A 25,898-nucleotide genomic window follows, 5' to 3' on the forward strand; every position below is an offset into this window, starting at 1 on the left:
TTACGTACCCCACGCCATATATGATGCACTGTGGAGGTTGGTGGCTCCCTGTAAAGGCATTAGCCATGTGACAGCGGACTGTGCCCCGGTACATTGTGGGTATTTTCCGTGGCCCTGTACTGTAATGGGCATTGCACGTGGCACATTGTGGGTATTTTCCGTGGCCCTGTATTGTAATGGGCATTGCACGTGGCACATTGTGGGTATTTTTATATTTTATAATTTCTCTATAAAACGTGGCCTTTCCAAGCAGAATAACCCGTGTCGGATATGGAGCGTGCCGGGAACGGAGGTAGCGTGCCGGGAACGGAGGTAGGGTGGCCCCCTCTGCGGAGCGTGCCGGGAACGGAGGTAGCGTGGCCCCCTCTGCGGAGCGTGCCGGGAACGGAGGTATCGTGGCCCCCTCTGCGGAGCGTGCCGGGAACGGAGGTAGCGTGGCCCCCTCTGCGGTGTGTTTTCAGGGCTGTGCCTTTGGTTGGCCGTTGTGTGAAATAAACTCAGCTTATCAATTGAGTGCTGAGCCTCTTGCTTCTTTATTTTGGATTTATTGAAGGACTTGGTGGTAACGTGGCTCGTGCGCCATCTCACTACTGAGTGCTGCATTCAACCTCTCGTGGTGTGATCCTGGTGGCCGCTCTGCCCGTTAGCTCGGCGTTGTGGGTGTTGCTGTGACAGGTGGCCGGCTGTTCTGGTTTTGGTCTGTGCCGTAAACTCTCGCACCGTATGATGAGCCCACGGGCCACGCCCCACCACACCATCTGCCACTGACCTCCCCCGCTCCCAAAGTCTCCATTGAGGGAAATTCCTCGGTAAGGAAGATGGCGCCGTATTGATCTGAGAGGAAGAGAGCGATGGGGACCTTAGAGGTCTCTCCTTCCATGGCAGCAGATTGGCTCCTCCGTCCACTTCCACCACCCGGGACGTGGAACCAAAGCCCCAGGCGTGAAATTCTTTTCTCTGTGGATTTGTTTGAATCTCCCTCTTTCTGCGTCTGAGGATAAAACCCGCTTTCCAATCCAGAGTAATTCAATGGGGAGGAATAATCCTGCGGATCCTCTCTGCGGATGCTCTCTTGGGTCAAACGTGGCAGATTCTGAGTACATATGTGTTGCTTGTTTTAGTCTGTGATCTCGGATCTGTGGCTGTATTTAGTGAATAGAACTGGAACGTGGGGGGTTTGGGGAAGTGGCGTGGCTGCCATTATGTATGAAGGGGGAACCGGTTTCATCTTATTCGGAATTGTGTGATGGGAGTAGGGGTTTCTCACAATAAAACGGGGCGTGCGGCTCACGCTCTGTCCACGAGTACTAAATAAACCTTTCCAAGGCAATTGGGGGGTTATGGGCTGCCGGTTGTGTGCGTCGGGTCCGCGTGGGACATGGGCTGGTGTGTCATTTTTCTGATTGGGAACGTGGCGTCTGCAGACCTCTCACCCGCTAAAAATATATGGTGGGTGCCAAAAATAAACGCTTCAGTCTCCATGGAAACCTGGCTATCGCTCCTCATCGTCACAGGACATAGGAAGAAGTGGCTTAAATCCACTGATTTTCCACGATAGCAGCGGCCGCTCGTACTGCCCCCTGCCACCCCGCGATAGCAGCGGTCGCCCCTAACCCCCCCCCCCCGTGTAGAGCCCGGTTTTGGAGGTTGAGGGGGGACCATGGACCCCAAATACATGATGAGTTCTGGTGGTCGCAGAATGAGAGATGGTGGCCGGCGGTGGAGCTGGCGGGATTTGTTGAGGTTCAGCATAGGATAGGGGTGAGGGTTGGGGATGCGTGGTGGTTCATGTGGGGGGTCTGTGTCCTGAGAGTAGAAATGTTTGTGATTATTACTTCTGTATATGTGTCACCGGTCTTCTGTTCTTCCTCCCCAGGAACCTGCCACAGCTGAGAGAGGGGACCCTGCACCAGATGCCTGTAGTTCTGCCTCTTTTCCGTGCCAGATGTTGAGAATGGTGGGAAGACGAGCCACGGGACCTCTGCTGGGTTTCTTCTCTTTTCTCCTTTGCTTTTCCTTTGGATGGGGATCCTCTGTGTCCTTCCCGAGCTTCCACGTGACGGACACGTCTCTCTCTCACCTGGCCGTGCACAGACATACCGGAGACGTGTACGTGGGAGCTGTGAACAGAGTATACCGTCTGTCGGAGAATCTGACGGAGCTTCGTTCGCATTTGACCGGTCCCATCGAAGACAATTCGCGCTGCTACCCCCCGCCGAGCGTGCGCGCCTGCAGCCACAAGCTGTCCCCGTCGGATAACGTCAACCGGCTCCTTCTCATAGACTACGCGGGGCAGCGCGTGGTGGCCTGCGGGAGCGTGTGGCAGGGCATCTGCCAGTTCCTCCGTCTAGACGATCTCTTCAAGCTGGGGGAGCCCCACCATCGCAAGGAGCATTACCTATCGGGGGCCCGTGAGCCCGACTCCATGGCCGGGGTCATCGTGGAGCAGGACGCAGAGCAGAGCAAGCTCTTCATCGGAACGTCTATTGACGGCAAGTCGGAGTATTTCCCGACGCTGTCCAGCCGCAAGCTGGTCCGAGACGTGGAGAGTGCCGAGATGTTCCGCTTGGTCTACCAGGACGAGTTTGTGTCCTCGCAGATCAAAGTCCCCTCCGACACGCTTTCCCTTCACCCCTCGTTCGACATCTTCTACGTCTACGGCTTCGTCAGCGGGGGCTTCGTCTACTTCCTGACGCTGCAGCTGGACACGCAGCAGACCTTGCTGGACGCCACGGGCGAGAAGTTTTTCACCTCCAAGATCGTGCGCATGTGCTCCGGAGACCCCGAGTTCTACTCGTACGTCGAGTTCCCCGTCGGCTGCACCAAGGACGGGGTGGAGTATCGGCTCATCCAGAGCGCGTACCTCAGCAGGCCCGGCCGGAAGCTCGCGCAGGTGCTGGGGATACCCGAGGACGAGGAGGTGCTGTACACAGTCTTCTCTCAGGGGCAGAAAAACCGCTCCAACCCCCCCCGGGAGTCCGTTCTCTGCCTCTTCACTCTCAGCCAAATTAATAAGCGCATTAAAGAACGGATCCAGTCCTGTTACCGCGGAGAGGGGCGGCTCTCGCTGCCTTGGCTGCTCAACAAGGAGCTTCACTGCATCAACACGGTGAGCGCTTCATACGTGTGACCCTGATCCATGCGTGTCTTCTGTACGGTGTCCGTTTCCCCGCTGAATGAATGCTTGAACATCGTGGTGCGTGTTCTATGTATGACCGAGCGTAAAGCCTGTGCAGGTATCTCTGTCTATCCTAATGCCCCCCCCCCGTGTATCCCCCCCCCCTGCCCGCCGTGGCGTCTGCTCTCCCTTCCATTCTTGGATGTTTCTCCACGTTTCTCGCCTGATGGCTCCGGCAGATGTGCCGGAAATATTTTGTATGTTTTATTTCTGCTGTGGCCCCGTCCTGCTCCTCTAACCCTGGGGCGGTGGGTCGCAGAGGGCTCGTCCCGAGTGATGGGAAAGAGCGGCCGCCGCCATGACCTCATCTTCTGGCTTTGTGTTCTGAAGGGAAGGGCCCGGCTCTCCTTATAATCTTATCTTTTTATTGCTCTGGTGAGTCTCCCCCACCCCCGATGTACGCAGAGGCGGCCATCAACTGCCCATCTCTACAATAAAAACCAGAAGTAAAAACCTTCAAATCCCCCCCCCCGTTCTCTCGCAGATACCCGGGTGGAGACTCCAGCGCATGGGGGTGATGGTGGAGACTCCAACGCAGGGGCAGATACCGGGGGGGGGTACTCCAGCACAGGGGCAGATACTCGGGGGTGGAGACTCCAGCGCAGGGGCAGATACTCGGGGGTGGAGACTCCAGCGCAGGGGCAGATACTCGGGGGTGGAGACTCCTAGCGCAGGGGCAGATATCCGGGGGTGATGGTGGAGACTCCATCGCAGAGGCAGATACTCGGGGGTGGAGACCCCAGTGCAGGGGCAGATACCTGGGGGTGATGGTGGAGACTCCAGCGCAGGGGCAGATACAGAGGGGGGAAGGTGGAGACTCCAGCACAGGGGCAGATACTCGGGGGTGATGGTGGAGACTCCAGTGCAGGGGTGATGGTGGAGACTCCAGCGCAGGGGCAGATACAGAGGGGGGAAGGTGGAGACTCCAGCACAGGGGCAGATACTCGGGGGTGATGGTGGAGACTCCAGTGCAGGGGTGATGGTGGAGACTCCAGCGCAGGGGCAGATACTCGGGGGTGATGCTGGAGACTCCAGCGCAGGGGCAGATACTCGGGGTGGATGGTGGAGACTCCAGCGCAGGTGCAGATATTCGTGGGTGGAGACTCCAGCACGGGCAGATACCCGGGGGTGATGGTGGAGACTCCAGCGCAGGGGCAGATACTCGGGGGTGATGGTGGAGAATCCAGCGCAGGGGCAGATACTCGGGGGTGATGGTGGAGACTCCAGCGCAGGGGCAGATATTCGGGGGTGGAGACTCCAGCGCAGGGGCAGATACCCGGGGGTGATGGTGTCGACGCCAGTGCAGGGGCAGATACCCGGGGGCGATGGTGTCGACTTCAGCGCAGGGGCAGATATTCGGGGGTGGAGGCTCCAGTGCAGGGGCAGATACCCGGGGGTGATGGTGGAGACTCCAGCGCAGGGGCAGATACCTGGGGGGTGATGGTGGAGACTCCAGCGCAGGGGCAGATACTCGGGGGTGATGGTGGAGACTCCGGCGCAGGGGCAGATACTCGGGGGTGATGGTGGAGACTCCAGCGCAGGGGCAGATACTCGGGGGTGATGGTGGAGAATCCAGCGCAGGGGCAGATATTCGGGGGTGGAGGCTCCAGCGCAGGGGCAGATACCCGGGGCTGATGGTGGAGACTCCAGCGCAGGGGCAGATACTCGGGGGTGATGGTGGAGACTCCAGCGCAGGGGCAGATACTCGGGGTGGATGGTGGAGACTCCAGCGCAGGGGCAGATATTCGTGGGTGGAGACTCCAGCACAGGGGCAGATACCCGGGGGTGATGGTGGAGACTCCAGCGCAGGGGCAGATACTCGGGGGTGATGGTGGAGAATCCAGCGCAGGGGCAAATACTCGGGGTGGATGGTGTAGACTCCAGCGCAGGGGCAGATATTCGTGGGTGGAGACTCCAGCGCAGGGGCAGATACTCGGGGTGGATCGTGGAGACTCCAGCGCAGGGGCAGATACTCGGGGGTGATGGTGGAGACTCCAGCGCAGGGGCAGATACTCGGGGTGGATGGTGGAGACTCCAGCGCAGGGGCAGATACTCGGGGGTGATGGTGGAGACTCTAGCGCAGGGGCAGATACTCGGGGGTGGATGGTGGAGACTCCAGCGCAGGGGCAGATACTCGGGGTGGATGGTGGAGACTCCAGCGCAGGGGCAGATACTCGGGGGTGATGGTGGAGACTCCAGCGCAGGGGCAGATACTCGGGGGTGATGGTGGAGACTCTAGTGCAGGGGCAGATACTCGGGGGTGATGGTGGAGACTCTAGCGCAGGGGCAGATACTCGGGGTGGATGGTGGAGACTCCAGCGCAGGGGCAGATACTCGGGGTGGATGGTGGAGACTCCAGCGCAGGGGCAGATACTCGGGGGTGATGGTGGAGACTCCAGCGCAGGGGCAGATACTCGGGGTGGATGGTGGAGACTCCAGCGCAGGGGCAGATACTCGGGGTGGATGGTGGAGACTCTAGCGCAGGGGCAGATACTCGGGGGTGGATGGTGGAGACTCCAGCGCAGGGGCAGATACTCGGGGTGATGGTGGAGACTCTAGTGCAGGGGCAGATACTCGGGGGTGATGGTAGAGACTCCAGCGCAGGGGCAGATACTCGGGGTGGATGGTGGAGACTCCAGCGCAGGGGCAGATACTCGGGGGTGATGGTAGAGACTCCAGCGCAGGGGCAGATACTCGGGGTGGATGGTGGAGACTCCAGCGCAGGGGCAGATACTCGGGGGTGATGGTGGAGACTCCGGCGCAGGGGCAGATACTCGGGGTGGATGGTGGAGACTCCAGCGCAGGGGCAGATACTCGGGGGTGATGGTGGAGAATCCAGCGCAGGGGCAGATACTCGGGGTGGATGGTGGAGACTCCAGCGCAGGGGCAGATACTCGGGGTGGATGGTGGAGACTCCAGTGCAGGGGCAGATACTCGGGGTGGATGGTGGAGACTCCAGCGCAGGGGCAGATACTCGGGGGTGATGGTGGAGACTCCAGCGCAGGGGCAGATACTCGGGGGTGATGGTAGAGACTCCAGCGCAGGGGCAGATACTCGGGGTGGATGGTAGAGACTCCAGCGCAGGGGCAGATACTCGGGGGTGATGGTGGAGACTCCAGCGCAGGGGCAGATACTCGGGGTGGATGGTGGAGACTCCAGCGCAGGGGCAGATGGTGGAGACTCTGGGATCTTTTCTGTGGTCAGATTCCTTTTTGACCAAATCTCTGTTGGCTGTAAATTTGCGTTATTACCAGTCCTCTAATTACTGGTTTCCCGTGTAAACCACGACTGAGGCTTATGGCAGAATAGTCACAGAATACTTCTAAATTGCCGACGTGGCAGGACAATTCCAGTCCACGTGGCTCCGAGGACGCTTGTCCTATCAGGGACCCAGGTATACTCAGTGCTGCGCTGGCTATAAAACCCTTTGGACTTGAAGTCTGTATAAACGTGACGTTTGGGTTTATTAAACAGGAAATCTTTTGCTCGTATGGTCTCCCATCCTAATAGTGTTACTGTCCCCCACCTGTGTCTGCACGCTGCCGTCTCTCTCCGTCACTCTTCCTTTCTCGCACCTTCCCTCGTCTTCCTCCTCCTCCCCTGGCCCCTTTCCTGGTCTTCTTCTTCTTCCTCCTCCCCTGGCGCCTTTCCTCGTCGTCTTTGTCTTCTTCCTCCTCCCCTGGCGCGTTTCTCTTTGCTGTTGTTTCTTACGGTCCATATTCCTCCAGCCTATACTCATTAACGATGGCTTCTGTGGCCTGGCTCTGAATCAGCCCATCGGTGGTCTGCAAGTTATTGAAGGGATGCCGCTGTTTCAGGAGAAGGTGGATGGCATGTCCAGCGTTGCCGCATATAGCTATAACCAGCACTCCGTGGTGTTTGTGGGCACACGCGCAGGTACCCTTAAAAAGGTAAGTGCCTTTGGGGTACCATTCAGTACTCAGACCCTCCCATAAAGATGCCATCAGGGTTTGTCCCACACTCGCCTTGCAGCCATCACATCCCCCTGTCTGCGTGTTGGCCATCGTTGGGTGGTGCGGGCGGGCGGGTTGGGTAGACGGTGTATGAAGGTGGCACTGGGGTGGTACGGGAGAGAAATGGGCTGGGGAGAGGCTAATGAAGTAGAAAACCCTACATAAGCGACTAGGGCAGGGGCGGTGGGAAAGGGTGCATGAGCGCAGTTTCTTGTCCGTGTAAAGAGCAGAAGGCAGGGGCAAAAACCTGGGTAAAGGACAGAAGACAGGGGCAATAGTCTGCAGCTTTTGTTTCTGATCCTGTACTATCCCATGCTTGGTTGATGTCTGATCCCGTGGACACACATGGCGGATTGTCGCTACCTTCTTGCCCCAATAGATCCGAGTGGACAGCCCTTCAGAGGCCGCCCTGTATGAGAGTATCTCGGTTGTCGGTGGACGGCCTATCCTGCGCGACATGGTGTTCAGCCCGGATTGGCAGGCTGTGTACCTTCTGAGTGACAAACAGGTGAGGGACCTGCATGGATCAGGGCCACAGACCTCATGTGGGGGCCCCTAGACCCTCCTAGTCTAATGAATCTCTTCCTGTAGGTTAGCAGGGTGCCTGTGGAGAGTTGCCAGAAATACGACTCGTGCAGATCGTGCCTGGGGTCCGGGGACCCGCACTGCGGCTGGTGTGTCCTTCACAACAGGTAAGTGTCTGCCATACACGGCAGGTTGCGTGACGCGCTCAGCTTTCCTGCGATGCGCATTCAGCGGGCGGTCGGCAGCCGTGCATCCACCTGGCATGTTGGTCGGCGGCTCGTGGTTGGATTGGTACGGGATATATTTGGCTCCTCCGGCTCACCATATTCTCTATGCCCCACGCGCTGCATCCTTCCTAAAACTGCCCCAGACCTGCATCCCTTGCACTGCATCTTTATTGTAACTGCCCCGGAATCCCTCCTCACTTAATTGTCAGCTCTGTGTACGCATTGGATATGTATCTGCCTGTCCGTGGGGTCCATAGATGTATCTGACGGACGCAATAAATCTAACGTATCCCTCTAAAGCGACAAAATCTGAAACAAAGAAAGATGAAGAGCGGCTGCCGTCCGGGGTCAAATCCGTAATGGCCGGGCAGCCGCTCCGTATAATTATCCTGGAGGCTGATTTACAGCCGCGACCTGCGGGACAATTAATCTGATTGTAACTCATACGACTGACTTAATGAAAGTGCTTCCTGCGCTGCCGGCTGCCCTCTGCGTATCAGAAACTGCTCTCCACCCTCCCCACCAATCCTCCAACCGATATCTCACTTGAAGAACATTGGCTGTTAATAAAGATGTCTGCAGGCCGCATACAGGTCGGGTTGTTACACGCTTGTGTTTGGCCAGTCATATGTGCTGTTAATGAAGACATGTTGTGTAGGTGCTGCCGGCAGAGTGAGTGTGAGCGAGCGGAGGAGACTCATCGATTCACCACCAACATCACTCAATGTGTTCGCCTCGACGTGACTCCAAACAATGCGTCTGTGAGCGTCCCGGAGCAGAGGGTAAGAATCACTGAACAGAGACCGTTGGCGCTCTCCGTGTGCTGATGGGAAGGGGGGGACAGTTATACAGCGCGCTCTCCGTGTGCCGATGAGAAGGGGGGACAGTTATACAGCGCGCTCTCCGTGTGCCGATGAGAAGGGGGGACAGTTATACAGCGTGCTCTCTGTGAGCTGGTGGGGACTGTAAAGCACAAGGTCTTCTACCCCAGTGCTGGTTTCTAGGGGTATCTGCAGCATAATCTTTGGGAGCAGGGCGCAGGTATCTGCAGTATAATACTCTGCGGGGGAGGGGCTATCTGTAGTATAATACTCTGCAGGGGCGGGGCTATCTGCACCATAATACTTTGCGGGGGGGGGGGGGGTTATCTGCAGCATAATACTCTGCTCTTCTTCCTTACGTCTTCCTGTCTCTCCATCTCCCAGCTGGTCTTGTCAGTGCAGAACGTTCCGGACCTGTCCGCCGGCGTCACCTGTTCCTTCGGGGATATCGCGGAAACGGAAGCGATGCTGGAGGATGGGCACATTCGTTGCTCGTCTCCCTCGCTGCGTGACCTTCCTGCCGTTTCTACCGGATACGGTAATTTGGAAACGCTTGCTGTTCCCAGCACCTACCTGCGTTCCCGGCGGCGGGCCCGGACGTCACCTGCCTTTTCTCTGTTGCAGGCGCCACACAAACCGTCCAGCTCCAGCTCCGATCCAAGGAGACCGGCCTGAGATTTGCCCAAACGGACTTTGTTTTCTACAACTGCAGTGTCCTCCAGTCGTACGTCTCTCGCGTAAAGTGCCCCGGGCTGCCTGGTGGGGAGGGGGGAGTGAGGGGTGATTGGCGGGATGGAGTGTTTCCATTTTCATGGTCTCTTTGGTCCTGCAGGTGTCTGACGTGCGTGAGCAGCTCGTACTCGTGCCACTGGTGCAAATACCGGCACGTGTGTACTCACAACGCAGAGGACTGCTTCTTCATAGAGGGCCGCGTGAACAGCACGGAGGTATGAGGGTGATGGGTGTTATGATCCCTCCCAAGGTTAACTTACTGGGTTTTGGTTCCTCGCCCTGCGGGGGTGGTGCAGCCGGTTCCTCCCCCACTCTGTACCCGCCTCCGTCGGCAGCACCGGGCTGGTGTTAGGTGCGAGAATTCACACCAAATTGTGTGACGGGGAGGGGGGGCGGCAATGCGTCGGATCACATGCGGCTTTTATTAAGAAGCTTATTAACCCTGTCTGGTCCCTAGTGGTGCCAATTCCTCTAGCCACATAGCGTCCTGCTGGGGGGTATAAATGGTTTCCGTATATCCCTATATGACATCATATCCCGGCGCTCCATGTCTTAAAGACGGACAACAATAACCCCCTTCTCTGTGCCTCTCCCCTCGCGTTCCCTCTCTGTCCCACCTTGTGTTTCTGTACCTCTCTCAGTCTCTGCCCACCGCTCCCAATTTCTTTCTTTCTCTCCCCCTCTCTCTCTTTGTCCCCCCCCTCTGTCTGTTCTCTCCCCCTCTCTCTCTCTCTCTCTGTTCTCCCCCCCCTCTCTGTTCTCCCCCCCCCTCTTTTGGTCCTCATGCCTCTCATAGTTCTTCATCTGCTGTGTTTCAGGGCTGCCCAGAGATCATCCCCACAGGAGAGATCCTCATACCAGTCGGGGTGGTTCAGCCGATTACCCTCAAAGCCAAGAACTTACCCCAGCCACAGTCAGGGCAGAAGAACTATGAGTGCATCTTCCATATCCAGGGAAAGGTGCAGCGCGTCCCGGCGGTCAGATTCAATAGCAGCAGCGTCCAGTGCCAGAACACCTCTGTAAGTGTAACCATGGAAACGGCATCCTGCTTCACAACCACTAGGGGGTTTAAAGGGGTAGATAAGAGGATCTGGAAGGGGCAGTTACATGAGACGGGGCTTGTGCGGCTCCCGCATGCCTGTAATAGGCCGGTTGCGTTAAGGGACCCTCTGTAACTGGGGGTCAAAAAATAACCCCTCGCTCGACATGTAAATTAGGGGCTGTTGTCTTTCCCACAACCTGATGCAGAGGGAGATTTTCAATGAAGTGAGAGATGATGAAAGTTGCTAGGTGACCGATCTGTTACTATGGAAACAGCAGGAACCGGAGAGCTTTCCCTGCCTCCTGGTACTGCCCCGGATGCCATGTGAGGGTATATCTGCATTTAACCCTTTCATCGTGTTCATTTGTACAATGGGTTGTTAACGGGAAGAGTCAAAATATTTGGGGAGGACCAGGAACCTGTTCTCGTGGACACGTGTTCCGGATCTGGCCTTATAGACCAGTTTACCACCATCGCTGTCTGCTGTAGCAGGGATTTAAGGGGTGCACCATTTAGCTGCTAAGCTACTTTGGCACCAGGGGACGGGTTAGGGTGAAAACTTGCTGGGCGTGAATTTGGGCGCATCCACGTCATATGTGCCGTGTTCTAGAATCCCACATGTCTTTCAGTACACGTATGAAGGGAACGAGTCTGGGGACCTCTCCGTGGGATTCTCCATTGTTTGGGATGGACATTTTCACATCGATAAACCCGACACGTTCAGAGGTAATAAACCCCAACACTCCGCTCCCTGCCACACCTGACTGACTGACTCGGCCTACCCCCCCCCCACACTGACTCGGCCTCACCCCCCCCACACTGACTCGGCCTCACCCCCCCACACTGACTCGGCCTTCCCCACTGACTTGGCCTCACCCCCCCCCGACCCATCCACGCCTGTCCTGGGCTCTGTGGTCTGTACTCAGACTCTTCTCCATCTCAGCTCTCCTGTACAAGTGCCCGGCCCAGCGTGAGAGCTGCGGGCTTTGCCTGAAAGCGGATCCACGTTTTGAGTGTGGCTGGTGTGTGTCGGAGGGCAGGTGCCTGCTGCGCCAATACTGTCCGACTCCCAAATCAAACTGGATGCATCTCAGTAAGCGGAACACGCGCTGCACCAACCCCAGGATTAGTGAGGTAAGTCTGACACCTTCTGTCTCTGATTGGAGGGCTGTGTGGTCCCTCTGTGATTGGAGGGCTGTGTGGTCCCTCTGGTGACTTCCCTCTGTGATTGGAGGGCTGTGTGGTCCGTCTGGTGCCTTCCCTCTGTGATTGGAGGGGTGTGTGGTCCCTCTGTGATTGGAGGGCTATGTGGTCCCTCTGGTGCCTTCCCTCTGTGATTGGAGGGCTGTGTGGTCCCTCTGGTGAGCTTTGTGGTTTTTCTCTCCCCAGGTCCATCCTGTGACCGGGCCCCGGGAGGGCGGGACCACAGTAACTATTAACGGGGCAAATCTCGGGCTCCTGGCACGGGAGGTGTGGGTGCAGGTGGCCGGGGTGCAGTGCACGTCTGTGCCTGCCCAGTACGTCAGCGCCGAAAGGTACGTGGCAAGTAAAACGGAGATCGTTGTTGCGCATGCTTGCTGCCGCATGCGTGTCACATGTATGTGATTAGTGATCAGTGGGGCACATAATGCTGAACCCTGTGTGGCCAGAAGCAGTCATGTGTCTGAACCGAGGGTCATGGCTTCCAGCTATGCGCCGGCTCGTGTCCCAGAACAATGTGTCGTTTGTATGGCGTGGTGAGAGGCGCCTCTGCTGCCCTTTCGTGGATTCTCGTCTTGTTGGCCACGTGACTCATTCATGTTCTCCCGTTCTAGAATTGTTTGTGAAATGGAGGAGTCGTTGGTCCCGAATCCTGCGCCCGGGGTAGTTGAGCTGTGTGTCGGAGACTGCAGTGCCGAGTACCGGACCCAGTCAGAGCAGCTCTATACATTTGTGGTAACCATGGGGCATAAATCACCAGGGGTGGGCAACCTGTGGTTGTATGCGGGGGCAGGGAGCTGGTGCATATGCTTTTGGGAGGGCAGATTGCCAGGATAATACCCCGTGTCTTGCTGCTCCTTTCAGACCCCCGGTTTCCACGCTGTAAGCCCTTTAAGAGGTCCAGCAGCGGGTGGCACGCGTCTCACCATCAGCGGCCGGAACCTGGATGCCGGCAGCTCTGTGTCTATACTGCTGAAGGATTCCGAGTGCCGGTTTGTCAGGTACGTGACAGCCCTCCACTATACCCCCCCCCCCGGGCAGGCTGTGCTGCCTGTGAAACACCCCCCCCCGGCCGGCTGTCCTGCCTTGGAACCCCATTAATGCCCCCCCCCCGACAGGCTGTGGTCAGTTTTGTGACTTCTTTGCAGGAGGAGTCTGCGAGAGATCGTTTGCATTTCACCGCCATCTTCTCAGGGCCCGAGCCTGGCGTCCATTACCTTAAAGATTGATAAAGCGAGCGTGAGGAACCCCAACGTCAGTTACCTTTACACCGAGGACCCCACCATTTTGCGGCTCGAGCCAACATGGAGTATTTATAAGTAAGTTGGGTGGTTGGGGTAATTGCGATTCCCTAATGCCCTCGGGACTGGGCTCTGGGGGCCACGTTCTGCCAGTTTCTCCTGTGTTTTGACCTTGATCTGCTCCTTCATACAGCGGCAGTACCGGAATCACAGTAACCGGCACGAACCTACTGACCATCCAGGAGCCACGCGTGCGCGCCAAGTATTCCGACATGGAAACAGTTAATGTGAGTGTCTGTGTGGGAGTGGGGCAGCAGGCGGTAAAATATTTAGGGACGGGCGTAGAGCGCAGTGACGTGCAGGTAGGGGTTGGGGTGCTGTGTGTCGTTGGCACACAGCGTGGCGCAGCTCATATGTTGCCCCGTTCTGTAGACCTGCCACATTCTGAATGACACCCTAATGCTGTGCAAAGCCCCTGGGATCCTGCCCCCTGCTGAGGACCTTACGCCAGAAGAAGGGGTGCAGCCGGACGAGTTTGGGTTTGTCTTGGATAATGTGACCGGTCTGCGCTCTCTGAACTTCACGTCCTTCACGTACTTCCCGAACCCCACTCTGGAGCCCTTTGGACCTGGCGGCACCTTGGAGATCAAACCCGGCTCGCATGTGATTCTCAAGGTGCGCATGTCTGTTAGCGTATCTCGCGGTGGGGTCCCTGCGCCCCCCCCCCTCGGCGGATAGTCTGCTTCACCCCCTGTGTCTGCCTTCTACAGGGAAGGAACCTGCAGCCTGCTGCCCCCGGAGGCGCCAAGCTGAATTACACCGTGCTGATCGGAGACGTGCCGTGCTCCTTCACCGTGTCGGACACGCAGCTGGTGTGTGACTCTCCCAGCCAGACGGGGGAACACCGCGTCACCGTGAGTGCAGCGCCAGCCACGCGACACCAGCCCATGAGCGGGGAGTTCCTGATGTCTGTATTGTACGCTCTCTGTGTCTCTCCTCTTAGGTCCTAGTTGGGGGACTGGAGTATACCCCGGGCACCCTGAGGATCTACGCCGACAGCTCGCTGACCCTGCCGGCCATTGTTGGGATTGGTGCAGGAGGAGGGCTTCTGTTGCTCGCTATTATTGCCGTGCTCATCGCCTATAAAAGGAAAACCCGCGATGCCGATCGCACCCTCAAAAGGCTTCAGATGCAGATGGATAATTTGGAGTCTCGCGTAGCTCTGGAATGCAAAGAAGGTAAGAAGATGGGCCCTTGTAGCCTGTAATGGAGACGTCCTTTCCTGTCGGCTGGAGCGGTGGGGGCCCACAGGCTGGAGCGGTGGGGGCCCACAGGCTGGAGCGGTGGGGGCCCACAGGCTGGAGCGGTGGGGGCCCAGAGGCTGGAGCGGTGGGGGCCCAGAGGCTGGAGCGGGGCTTCGTCTTACTCTTTTTTTCCTTTCTGTGTCTGCAGCATTCGCTGAGCTCCAGACGGACATCAACGAGCTGACCAATAACATGGACGGAGTCAAGATCCCCTTTCTGGATTATAAAACCTACGCCATGCGCGTCCTGTTCCCTGGCATCGAGGATCACCCAGTGCTGAAGGAGCTGGATGTGAGTGATGTGCGTTTCCCTGTCAGTCTCGTGGGGGCTCTCGGTATAGAAATCGTGGTTAATGGCAGCCGGCCTGCACGGTGATATGTGACGGGCGATACGAGGGGAGCAGCGACTGTCCCACGATTAACCCATTAAACTCCCCACAGATCCCACCCAATGTGGAAAAGGCTCTTCGCCTCTTCGGGCAGCTCCTGAATAACAAGACGTTCCTTCTGACGTTTATTCATACCCTGGAGGCTCAACGCAGCTTTTCGATGCGTGACCGTGGCAACGTGGCATCCCTGACCATGGTCACACTACAAGGACGCATGGAGTATGCCACGGTTTTACTGAAACAGCTGCTCAGTGACCTGATCGAGAAGAACCTGGAGAGTAAGAACCACCCAAAGCTGTTGCTGCGCAGGTGAGAACCCCCATAGCGAGGGATGTGGCAAGGTTTGGGGTCCTGGGAGGTCTGCAGCGGGATACAGTTCAGGGGCCACGTGTGGCATGTGACTGTTGCGATGTCTCCTCAGGACAGAGTCTGTGGCAGAGAAGATGTTAACGAACTGGTTCACGTTTCTGCTGTACAAGTTTCTGAAGGTAACATGGAGGGGACTGCAAGGGGTTTGCGTGACGCGTCGCACGAGGCAGCTGTCCACGGGAGAGTTGTCTGTGGACGTTTGCGTGGCTCCCGTGGCACAGTGCTCACGCTCTTTCTGTCCTTTAGGAGTGTGCTGGGGAGCCCCTGTTCATGCTATTTTGCGCCATCAAACAACAAATGGAAAAGGGGCCGATCGATGCCATCACTGGGGAGGCGCGATACTCGCTGAGCGAGGACAAGCTGATTCGGCAACAGATTGACTACAAAGTGCTGGTGAGTCCGGTTGCCGCGAGAAGCTGCCCCTTCATCAGACACGCTTTGTGACTCTTTGCGTCTCCCTCAGACCCTAAGCTGCATTTGCCCGGAAAGTGAAAACGGGACCGAGATTCCGGTGAAAGTCCTGAACTGTGACACGGTGACCCAGGTTAAGGATAAGCTCCTGGATGCCGTCTATAAGGGGATTCCTTACACCCAGAGGCCAAAAGCTGAAGACATGGACTTGGGTGAGTAGAGAGGGGGTGCAGGGTCTGTGGGGAGTCGAAGGACACGAGGGCCTAACCTTCTTGATTCCGTGCAGAATGGCGTCAGGGTCGGATCACCCGCGTAATCCTGCAGGATGAGGACGTTACCACGAAGATCGAGTGCGACTGGAAGAGGCTGAACTCGTTGGTGCATTACCAGGTGGGGTAACGGAGACGACACTCGCTTATAGGCGAAGTCCTTCCATTCAGTGACTGATGTCTCTCTCGTGCCGTCTGTCTCTTTGCATAGGTCACAGATGGCTCCACGGTGGCTCTAATTCCCAAGCAGGTGTCTGCCTATAACATCACCAACTCGTTCACCTTTACGCGCTCTCTCAGCCGATACGGTACGTACGTGGAGCCGTGGGCATTCGTTTACTTCCAGTGCTCTTCCGCCAATCGCAGCTGCTTCATTGGCTTTACTGGCACTTGAATGTCTAAAACAAAATCAACCCCTCGCTGCCCTCGGCCCACACAGGGGGGCAAATTCTTCCTTGTTTCGGTAAGTGAGCTACATCCCAACGTCTAACTGCTCTCTCCCGATTAGAGAGTCTCCTGCGGACATCCAGCAGCCCGGACAGCTTGCGCTCTCGCGCCCCCATGATTACTCCGGACCAGGAGACTGGCACCAAACTGTGGCACCTTGTGAAAAATCACGACCACACTGATCACAAAGAGGGTGATCGTGGCAGCAAAATGGTGTCTGAGATCTACCTGACCCGGTTATTGGCCACCAAGGTGCGAGTCACACTGGGGTAAAATAGGTGAAGGAATGTGTTTTCTACTGGTGGGCTGGTGGCCCTAGACTGACTCTTGGTACCATCCACAGGGAACGCTGCAGAAGTTTGTCGATGACCTTTTTGAGACCGTGTTCAGCACCGCGCACAGGGGCAGCGCCCTTCCTCTCGCCATCAAATACATGTTTGACTTCTTAGATGAGCAAGCAGATCGTCGGCAAATCACCGATCCGGACGTTCGTCACACCTGGAAAAGCAACTGGTGAGAAACTTGTGGCGTGGGGGCTCAGCGTGGTTATTCTGCAGGGAGAGTTTAAGCGGAAGCCACCAGGATAAAGACAGGGTCCCTGCTGGGGAGGGTTGGGAGGGATTGTCCAGACAGGGCTCAGGGAGTTGCATGTCTGGAAGAGACGCCTCTGAGAACGAGATGGGAACTCAACCTCCAGAGCTCGCCGTCCCCTCTGGCCCACATCCCACCCACTGGAAGCCGTTCAGTGGCACATTTTCTGTAAGTGGCAGCTTCCATTTTTCTGGGGTTTGGTTTTATCCATTTGTTTGGGGAATGACATGAAGCTGTAAACATTGTCTTTTCCATCACAGCCTCCCACTGAGATTTTGGGTGAATGTGATCAAGAACCCCCAGTTTGTCTTTGACATTCACAAGAGCAGCATCACAGACGCCTGTCTCTCGGTGGTGGCTCAAACCTTCATGGATTCATGTTCCACCTCTGAGCATCGGCTGGGAAAGGACTCTCCGAGTAATAAGCTGCTCTACGCCAAGGACATCCCCAACTACAAGACCTGGGTGGAGAGGTGAGAGCCAGTTTTGTTGTCAATGGGCCACGACGTGTTTTAGTGGCCTTACTCGTGGCCAATGTAAAGAAGCCTGGACAGGAAGGAGCCGAGGCCCCCGGTTCACACAGCTTTTCATCCAGTATTTTGTCCTTTTCCCTGATGATTTGAGGTCGATCCCATAAGTTTTAGGGAACGCTCCCCTCAGCAGGTACCTAATGTGTTCCACTTCTCCAAACATGGATGAAGTCCACGCGATGCGGTCGGTAAATGTAAACAATTTAATGACTCTACAAAATGTCTTTACTGGTGGCTTTCAACTCCCACCCCGCAGAAGGGACATCAGTTGTAGCTTTTCAACAGGACAGTTTTGCCCCCAAAATGTATGAGCCACGCCGGTCGAGCTGACTTCTGGGAGCCTCAGCTGTAATTTGCCTCCAAAGGCTGTTATATCCCCACAATTTAATTTGAAGAGTCTCTCTCATGATGCCCCTTGGGCTCACTAATCCAACATGTTCTCTCTTGAAATGCAGGTACTACAGAGACATCAGTAAAATGCCACCCATCAGTGACCAGGACATGGATGCCTACCTGGTGGAACAATCGAGGCTTCACGCCAATGAGTTTAACTCTCTGAGCGCTCTCAGTGAACTCTACTTCTATGTGAACAAATACCGCGAGGAGGTGAGTTCTGCCCCGAACCTGGCACCCTTTTGCTTGGGGGGGGGGGGGGGGTGTCGGGGTATTGTGTTGGCATCTCTTCGCTATATGCTGCGGGCCAAACATCTGCCATTAACAGACAGCTGTTAGCTGTTTGTCGCCAGTTGCAGTTGAGTCCATGATTCATTCATTCCCTCTCTCCTCCCCCCCTCTCTCTCCTCCCATCCCGTTCCCCTTTCTCTCTCTCTCTCTCTCTCTCTCCCTCTCCCTCTCCTCCGGTTCCCTCTCCTCCCGTTCCCCTTTCTCTCTCCCTCTCCGAGCTTCCTTCTTCACCCTGGTAAAATGTGCCGGAGTCGTAATCGCTGTCCGCCTGGTGCAATATCTTGGCTTTCTCTTCCAGGTTCTCACCGCGATGGACCGCGATTCCTACTGCCGGAAACACAAACTGCGCCAGAAGCTGGAACAGGTCATCAACATGGTGTCAAGTAACAGCTGAGTCTTCAGAGGCTGTTGCCACCCCTTGTTCCCTCAGATCAGCTCTGTGTCCCCGGGACCCTGCGACGAGCCAAAAACTGATAGTTAAGGTCTGACTTGGAGAACTACCCCAAGAAGCCCGGGACGGGGAGGGGTTGCCACGTGAAGCTACGGCACTGCCACAGGGCGACTTGCTGTCTCCAGACCTGCGCATTGGGTGCCTTGTGCTTTCTGCGCGGATGGCAGATCCCGATCCCGCTCAGTGCCCGGCTCCAGCCTCTCGCTTTGTCCATGTTTCTGTAACACGTTAAGCCATATGACTCGGAGGGGCCCTGTGTCTCGGTTCCCCACAGATAATTTCACTGCACTATCGTCCCCCACCTCCTGCTGCTCTCGCCATGCGGTCACCAGTCTGTCCCGGTTTTATCATGCGTGGCTGGCCCCATTACCCGCAGAGGGCGCCGTGTGATGAGGGGCCCCTGTGATTAAGCGTGTAGGAAGTAGGAGGGGCCCCTGTGTCTTGTGTTGAATTTGGGTAATTTGTATTCGGATTTTGTGCCATGCAATATCAGTGCTGATTTTCCTTGTGGGGGTGTTAAGGGGGGGGGGGGTCTTATTTGTGTTAAAGCCCCTCATACCCACCTAATTCTTGTAGCTATACCCCTGGCACTGAGGGGGTTAAACCCACGCCTGCATCCTGTGCTTTTAATTTATTTAATTTATTTTTTGCGTGCGGTGCTTGATAATCGTTCCATGCGTGGAGCTAGGCGTGTGCGTGTCTGTACCATGTCTGTACACAAGCGGGCAGTTTGTGTGTCACGCCTGGTATTCCTGCCTATTGTGACCCCAACCACGGATGGCACTTGCTCTTTGACCCCCGAGTGCTGCTCTGTGCACAGGCTAAGAAATGTTTGGGGGTGGTGGGTGGAGTCCAGTTCTTGGAGGGGTGGAGCCTGCAGTGACATCACATCTGCCCGTGGTCTGCGGCTGCCCAGCCGTTTCCTGTGACACAAACCAAAGTACCTGAGAAAAAGCAATAACTACACGCTGCCTCTGCGCATGTCTGCCGCTCACGTGGAGCTGCACGCTGCCTCTGCGCATGTCTGCCGCACACGTGGAGCCGCATGTCTGCCGCTCACGCGGAGCCGCCTCTGCACATGCGCAGTCTCTTGTACCATCGTGCATTGGAGGCGCCTGCACGGACGCATGATGTGCGCATGCGTCAGACGCACAGCTGGCTTCAGTGTGCTGAGAAAGGACACGGACCACGTGAGGTTCTATACGTGGAGTTTGTTTTCCTTACATGCTAGCCCCGCACACGGAATCACGCCTGACACCAGGCCGGCCGATGTCTGATTCTCCAACCAGAACCACTGCCAACGTTCCCCCATTTGCCAAACACGAAACATTCCATAATTGTGCTTGATGTGTTCCGTGACCTGTGTTCCGTGGAAGGGACCCGCCGGGGTGACTGTAAATATGTGAATATTCTATAGAAATGTATATGTATTTGTGGACTTATTTTGTATATTTGTGAACCCCCCCCGCCCCCCGCGTAACATTTCACTGGACGAGCTGTTCGTTTTTGCCGTTACCATGGTAACATGTTAACACCGTTTCTGCCTGGACAAATGGTGATTGGTCACATAGCCGCCTGCGTTTGTTCAGCAGATGAGGGGTTGAAATCTTGCCCATCATGAAGCGTGCCTTAGCAGACATAATCCACCCCACTGGATGAGATACGTGACACACGCGTGTGGGACTTCTTAGCACTTTATGTCCGAGGATCCGGTTACTGTGAGCGTGGCTTTTTTATTTCATTTTTTTCCAGAATAAATGATTTTAAACTCCTTATTTGGTGAATTTTTTTAAGGTTCAGTCCCATTTTGTGTGGTAAATCGTGGCGGGTAATGAAATATACATGTTTCCCGTGGCCCCCCCCCCCCAGTTATCTCCACTGTCGGAGGGGAATGGAGCGGACGGCGCCGGTTCTGATCTCAGCTTATTATGAACTGAACTGTTCTAAACCAAACACCACCAAAGAATGCCACGGACAGCCCCGGCTGGGGCAGATTTAATGCAAAGATTTAGCTGCTGAAAGCTACACCAGCAACACTTTTTAAGCAAAGCATCTGTGTCCGTCTGGTTAGCGTGTCCTGCTGGTTTTACAGTCATCGTTTGCTGTTCTGGGTTAATGGGGGTCTCGGATGGTCTTGCACCCCAGTGGCAGATTATCAATCAGGCACCTGCCTAGGGGCCCCCACATGTGCGAATGGATACTCTGCCTCCAGCTGTATAAAGATGGCTGCAGTAGCTGGGAGTCAGCAGGGTCAAGGTTTTTCGCCCAGCATGCTTAGGGGGTCTCTGTGGTACCCCCTCGTCCATCGGACCTGTTCCGTGTTCAGGCTTTTACTTGGAGCTGTGAAGAAGACACGCAGGCCGGTGAGGGGCAGTATAGGCCACGTACCCGCCGGATGGCCATCACGAGCCTTTCTGCTTGGAAATGACCCTGCAAGATAAAAAAAGAAAAATGTAAAGATGATTTTATCAGGAAGGCACGGGCCACGGCTTAGTAAAGCAGAAGGAGGGTTATTTTTTGGTCACAGGAGCCTCTTTCTTTCTTTCTCGTTTGCTCCAAGAAGACGTTTTACAAAGTGACAGAATTTAAAAATTTCCCAAAATCCTCTAAACCGAGTCACGTTTGGTGAGGTCTGAGCGTGGGATGGATGCCCGCAGACCTGTCAGAGGGAGCGGGGAACTTCTAGGACGTGCCATGAGGTGTTCCAAGGTTAGCATGCGCATGCACAAGGGGGCGCTTGAGAGCCGCTGCGCTTCATTTTCTTCTGCGTGGCTGCTGGCAGCTCCCTACAGGTGCAGGTACTTGGAGCTCCAGGGCCAGGGGCTCGAGGGATTAAGGGGTCTGGCGAGGGGTTAAGGGTCAGTAAAGCTCGTGTTATCGGCACAAACAGACGAGACGGAAAGTAAAATAAATACAAAGCATTTTTATTTGAAACGTTTGGTTTTTAGTCCCGTGATAATCATGCAAAAGTAGAGCCAATCGGGTCCCTCCAGCCACCAACTCCCATCACTGACAGCCCCCCCGGAACGGAGTCCCCCATTATTCATAAGATTAAAAGCCCCCTTCCACCCACAAATAGCTGGTTTCAATTTACTGGCCCACGGCACGCAGGCCACGCACTCGCAGATTGTCACACACATCAGGAGTAACCTGTGAGACAGGGCCCTTGCTTCCAAACACGCCTACCACACGTGGCCTCTGGGATACACAAGTCAGCCATCACTAACATTGTGATCAGGAACCCCGCAGGCAGCAGAGGCTCTGCAGCCATTCCTATTGCACATGTGACAATCACAGCACACGGTTCCCCACCACACGCGACATACAATCACAGCAGGCGGCTCCCCACCACACGTGACATACAATCACAGCACGCGGCTCCCCACCACACGTGACATACACCTACCAGAGCATGCGCTTTCCTGCCGCATCTTCTCCTGGGTTATCTGCTGAACTGAAGGGCCACGGAAACGAACCCGGCCCTCGCCTGAACACCACACCCTTCATTCACCATCTGAAGACCTATTAACCCCTTGGTAACCTTTCCAGTTTATAAACTGCAGCTCACTGAGCGCGTGGATCAGACTCTGCAGGAAGCTCACAAAGCTCTGGAATATTATTCACCATTCCCACACAATACATCCACATACACTCCACGAATACAGGTGTGTGAACGGGCCCTTAAAGTATCACGGCCTCACAAAGCAGCAAGAGAATGAGGCCTCATAATATCCAAGAGGGGGCCCTCCCCCTCCTAGTATCCAGGAGAGGGATCCCCGCCCCCGCGCTCCTAGTATCCGGGAGAGGGATCCCCGCCCCCGCGCTCCTAGTATCCGGGAGAGGGATCCCCGCCCCCGCGCTCCTAGTATCCGGGAGAGGGATCCCCGCCCCCGCGCTCCTAGTATCCGGGAGAGGGATCCCCGCCCCCGCGCTCCTAGTATCCAGGAGAGGGATCCCCGCCCCCACGCTCCTAGTATCCAGGAGAGGGATCCCCACCCCCGAGCTCCTAGTATCCAGGAGAGGGATCCCCGCCCTGTAACGTCTTTAGCTCTGTTAGGATGAGATGGAGCCACGTTACTGATGTTTGGTCACTTGGGAAGCACTGACTTGGGAAGGAAGATCTCCTTGTGGGAGGAAGCCTGACCGGCGGAGGAGGGAGGAGGATCTGGCGTCCTTGGGAGGCTGTATAGATATACTGCCCCGATTACCAGTCCTGCACCAAGAGCAAATGGAACATCCACGTGGAAACCAAAGAGGTGAACAGAGGCAGCTGTAGATACCACGATAGACAGAGACGTGGCAAAGCCTTTCAGGATATTGTCTGCATATTTCACCACCACAGCCACTAGGAGACCACCAAATGCCTGATTGAAGATGACACACCAGACAAGAGGTGTATATCCATGGAAGAAACCATGTTCAGCCACTGCAGCGCCATCTTGTTGCCACATGGCCAGTAGTCCCAGGGCTGTGCCAAAGATGCCTAACTGAACGTTGCGCAGCCACACAGATGCAGAGCTGCCCTTCAGAATGCGTTCAAAGTACACGCCGGCAAAGCCCGAGGAGAGACATGAGACAGCCACGGCCACCAGGCCAACCACGTAGCTCTGACCACCTGCAGCCACGCTCTCCTTTCCGCCAGACTGTTCTGCTTGAACGATGGCCACGCCAGCAAACAGGATCACCAGCGACCCCCACTGCAGCCGGGACAGACTCTTTCTCAGGAGAAGAACCGAGAAGAGGGCAGTCGTCAGGATCTTCAGCTGATACGTGACCTGGAGAAACGTGAAAGAACAAACCACGTTAAAACGTGACGAGTACATCGAGCCTGAGACGTGAACGTGTCGAGTCGTCTCACCTGGAACGTGGCTGCGGGGAGATTAGAGATGGCCACGTATTGCAGGTTGTTTTGCAGAGTGTATATCAAGGAGGGTATGGCCAGCTTCAGGGTGTCCACGTATTGCACGATGACCGAGTCGTACAGGAACACAACAAGCTCCTTGATATTTCCTAAGAGGAGCCACGTAACAGAATACCGGATCAGTGACACATGCCACACACCCAAATGTGTCAACACGCGCGCACAATATTACCGCGCGCACAAAGCCACACACACAAATATTACCACACACACCCAAATGTGTCACGTCACTACACACACACACACACACACAATGCCACACAGCCAACTATTACCACACGCGTGAATGTCACTAAACACACAACGCCACACAGCCAACTATTACCACACGTGTGAATGTCACTAAACACACAACGTCACACACGAATATTACCACACGCACACACAAGGCCACATCTGTGTACTGGATTATTAACACGCGCAATGCCACCTTCTGTGTGCCGAGATACGAACACACTCCGTGGCTTATTACACAGAGAATGTCCGGTTACCCCTCTTCTGTGCCAGGATGAGCAGAATGCACGTGACTCCCTTGAGGATCTCCGCCATGACGACGGCCGTGGTGGAGAAGAAGCGCTCGCCGGGGAGGGTCCGGGCGTAGCGGATGCTGAGGATGAGCGAGGCGTTCTGTACGACCAGCACGGCCAGACTCAGGTACTTCAGCCGACGGTTCCCTCCTGAGCCACAAAGGAAACCGAGAGAGACGTGAGACCAGAATCCACCGACTGGTCCCTCCATTTTATACAGGGGTTGGGGGGGGGGGCTGACGGCATGGAGAGGAAGGGGAGAGGAAGGGGAGAGGAAGGGGAGAGGAAGGGGAGAGGAAGGGGAGAGGAAGGGGAGAGGAAGGGGAGAGGGGGGGGGCACCGGGACAGCACCTCTAATCACAGGTGTTTCTGCATTAGGGCAACACACGTAACCAGCAACACTAAACTGCCCCACCTTGGCAGGGGGCAAATCAGGAACAGGTCTAAAGTAGAGACCCAGCAAGAAATACCAGGAACTGAATCAATGAGAACAGCGCTCGGGCACCCCTACGCCCTCGACATAGAAATGTGTAATAAAAAGATATACTGCCCAGAAACCACACCCCCGTACTCACTGTCCCCGGTGCCTCGGCCGAGCTGGGCCCCGGACTCCCTCATATCCGCCTGAATCTGCTTCATGTCCCTTTCATCCTCCGCTCCCTCCCCGGCACCCACTGTTCCTGCTGCCATGTTTCCCGGTAACGCTGCATTTCCGGTTCGGCCACGGCGACAGCTCCAGCTCACTTCCGGGGGTGCGTCCCTGCAGGCGGAAGTATGTCATTCGGGAGGCCGCTAAATTTCCGCCTACGAGAAACTGTTGCCAGGACGAAGTTTGTCCGCCATGTTTTAGGAGGGGGCGCGGGCTCCCCCACAGAGCACAGAGCTGCTAGAAACTGTGCTAGGGGTCAGCCATTAACGTTTCCATAGCAATGCCATCAATGCCTGACATTTCCAGCTGTGGTGGCTGAAGGGTTAATGTGCTGACCGCAAGGATTAGTGGGTTGCAAGGGCGACGCGTAACAATGACGCCATTTCTATTTTGCTGCAGAATGCTCTGTGTTTCCATGGTGACTGCTCCACATGTTGCGCTTCCCCCCACTGCACAGCGCAGTATTGCACGTCTCACTGATTTAACATCATTTATACATTATACAGGGGGCCGGCTCCCCGATTTAACTATACATTATACAGGGGCCAGCTCCCTGATTTATCTATACATTATACGGGGGCCACCTCACTGATTTATCTATACATTATACGGGGACCAGCTTGTTGATTTATCTATACATTATACGGGGACCAGCTCGTTGATTTATCTATACATTATACAGGGGCCAGCTCACTGATTTATCTATACATTATAGAGGGGGCCGGTCACTGATTTATCTATACATTTTACTGGGGGCCGGCTCCCCGATTTATCTATACATTATATAGGGGCCGGCTCCCCGATTTAACTATACATTATACAGGGGCCAGCTCACTGATTTATCCATACATTTTACAGGGGCCAGCTCGCTGATTTATCTATACATTTTACAGGGGCCAGCTCGCTGATTTATCTATACATTATACAGGGGGCCGGTCACTGATTTATCTATACATTTTACTGGGGGCCGGCTCCCCGATTTATCTATACATTATACAGGGGGCCGGCTCACTGATTTATCTATACATTATACAGGGGGCCGGTCACTGATTTATCTATACATTATACAGGGGGCCACCTCGTTGATTTATCTATACATTATACAGGGGGCCGGCTCACTGATTTATCTATACATTATACGGGGCCAGCTCACTGATTTATCTATACATTATACGGGGGCCAGCTCGTTGATTAATCTATACATTATACAGGGGGCTGGTCACTGATTTATCTATACATTATACAGGGGCCAGCTCGCTGATTTATCTATACATCATACAGGGGGGGGGGTGCGGTGGTCGCTGCTTTATCTATACCTCTTACGGGGGGGGGGTCGGGCCAGCCCAGAGTAGATGTTGGTACTTTTATAAATAGGCCGCTTTGCGCACATGCTGTTTGCCATCCCCAGCGCTATCAC

The 25,898-nt window shown here is 55.6% G+C and overlaps 2 protein-coding genes across 2 annotated transcripts; one reads left to right on the forward strand and one right to left on the reverse strand.

Moving 5' to 3' along the window:
* Window positions 1-2,005: 2,005 nt before the first annotated feature.
* Window positions 2,006-18,914, forward strand: PLXNA3 (plexin A3; the record flags this gene model as incomplete). The annotated part of the gene is made up of 31 exons (XM_053473119.1): window positions 2,006-3,109; window positions 6,907-7,089; window positions 7,532-7,660; window positions 7,744-7,844; window positions 8,563-8,686; window positions 9,110-9,263; window positions 9,350-9,449; window positions 9,558-9,672; window positions 10,276-10,476; window positions 11,129-11,225; window positions 11,443-11,633; window positions 11,889-12,034; window positions 12,314-12,434; window positions 12,564-12,700; window positions 12,848-13,018; window positions 13,134-13,227; window positions 13,373-13,615; window positions 13,711-13,854; window positions 13,944-14,178; window positions 14,393-14,535; window positions 14,685-14,941; window positions 15,054-15,120; window positions 15,248-15,394; window positions 15,465-15,624; window positions 15,699-15,802; window positions 15,893-15,989; window positions 16,190-16,380; window positions 16,472-16,641; window positions 16,980-17,192; window positions 17,705-17,855; window positions 18,232-18,914. Coding segments are annotated over 31 exons (5,586 nt in total), but the record flags the coding sequence as incomplete, so codon positions are not given.
* Window positions 18,915-20,352: 1,438 nt separating this feature from the next.
* SLC35A2 (solute carrier family 35 member A2) lies at window positions 20,353-24,582 on the reverse strand. The gene is made up of 5 exons (XM_053473492.1): window positions 24,408-24,582; window positions 23,797-23,982; window positions 23,243-23,394; window positions 22,492-23,159; window positions 20,353-20,814 (listed from the first exon to the last, which is right to left on the reverse strand). The coding sequence occupies exons 1-5, from the start codon at window positions 24,520-24,522 to the stop codon at window positions 20,787-20,789; spliced, it is 1,149 nt and encodes a 382-aa protein (XP_053329467.1). The 5' UTR covers window positions 24,523-24,582; the 3' UTR covers window positions 20,353-20,786.
* Between the last annotated feature and the right edge of the window lie 1,316 nt (window positions 24,583-25,898).

This window comes from Spea bombifrons, chromosome 8 (genome assembly GCF_027358695.1).
Source record: "Spea bombifrons isolate aSpeBom1 chromosome 8, aSpeBom1.2.pri, whole genome shotgun sequence".
NCBI lineage: Eukaryota > Metazoa > Chordata > Amphibia > Anura > Pelobatidae > Spea > Spea bombifrons.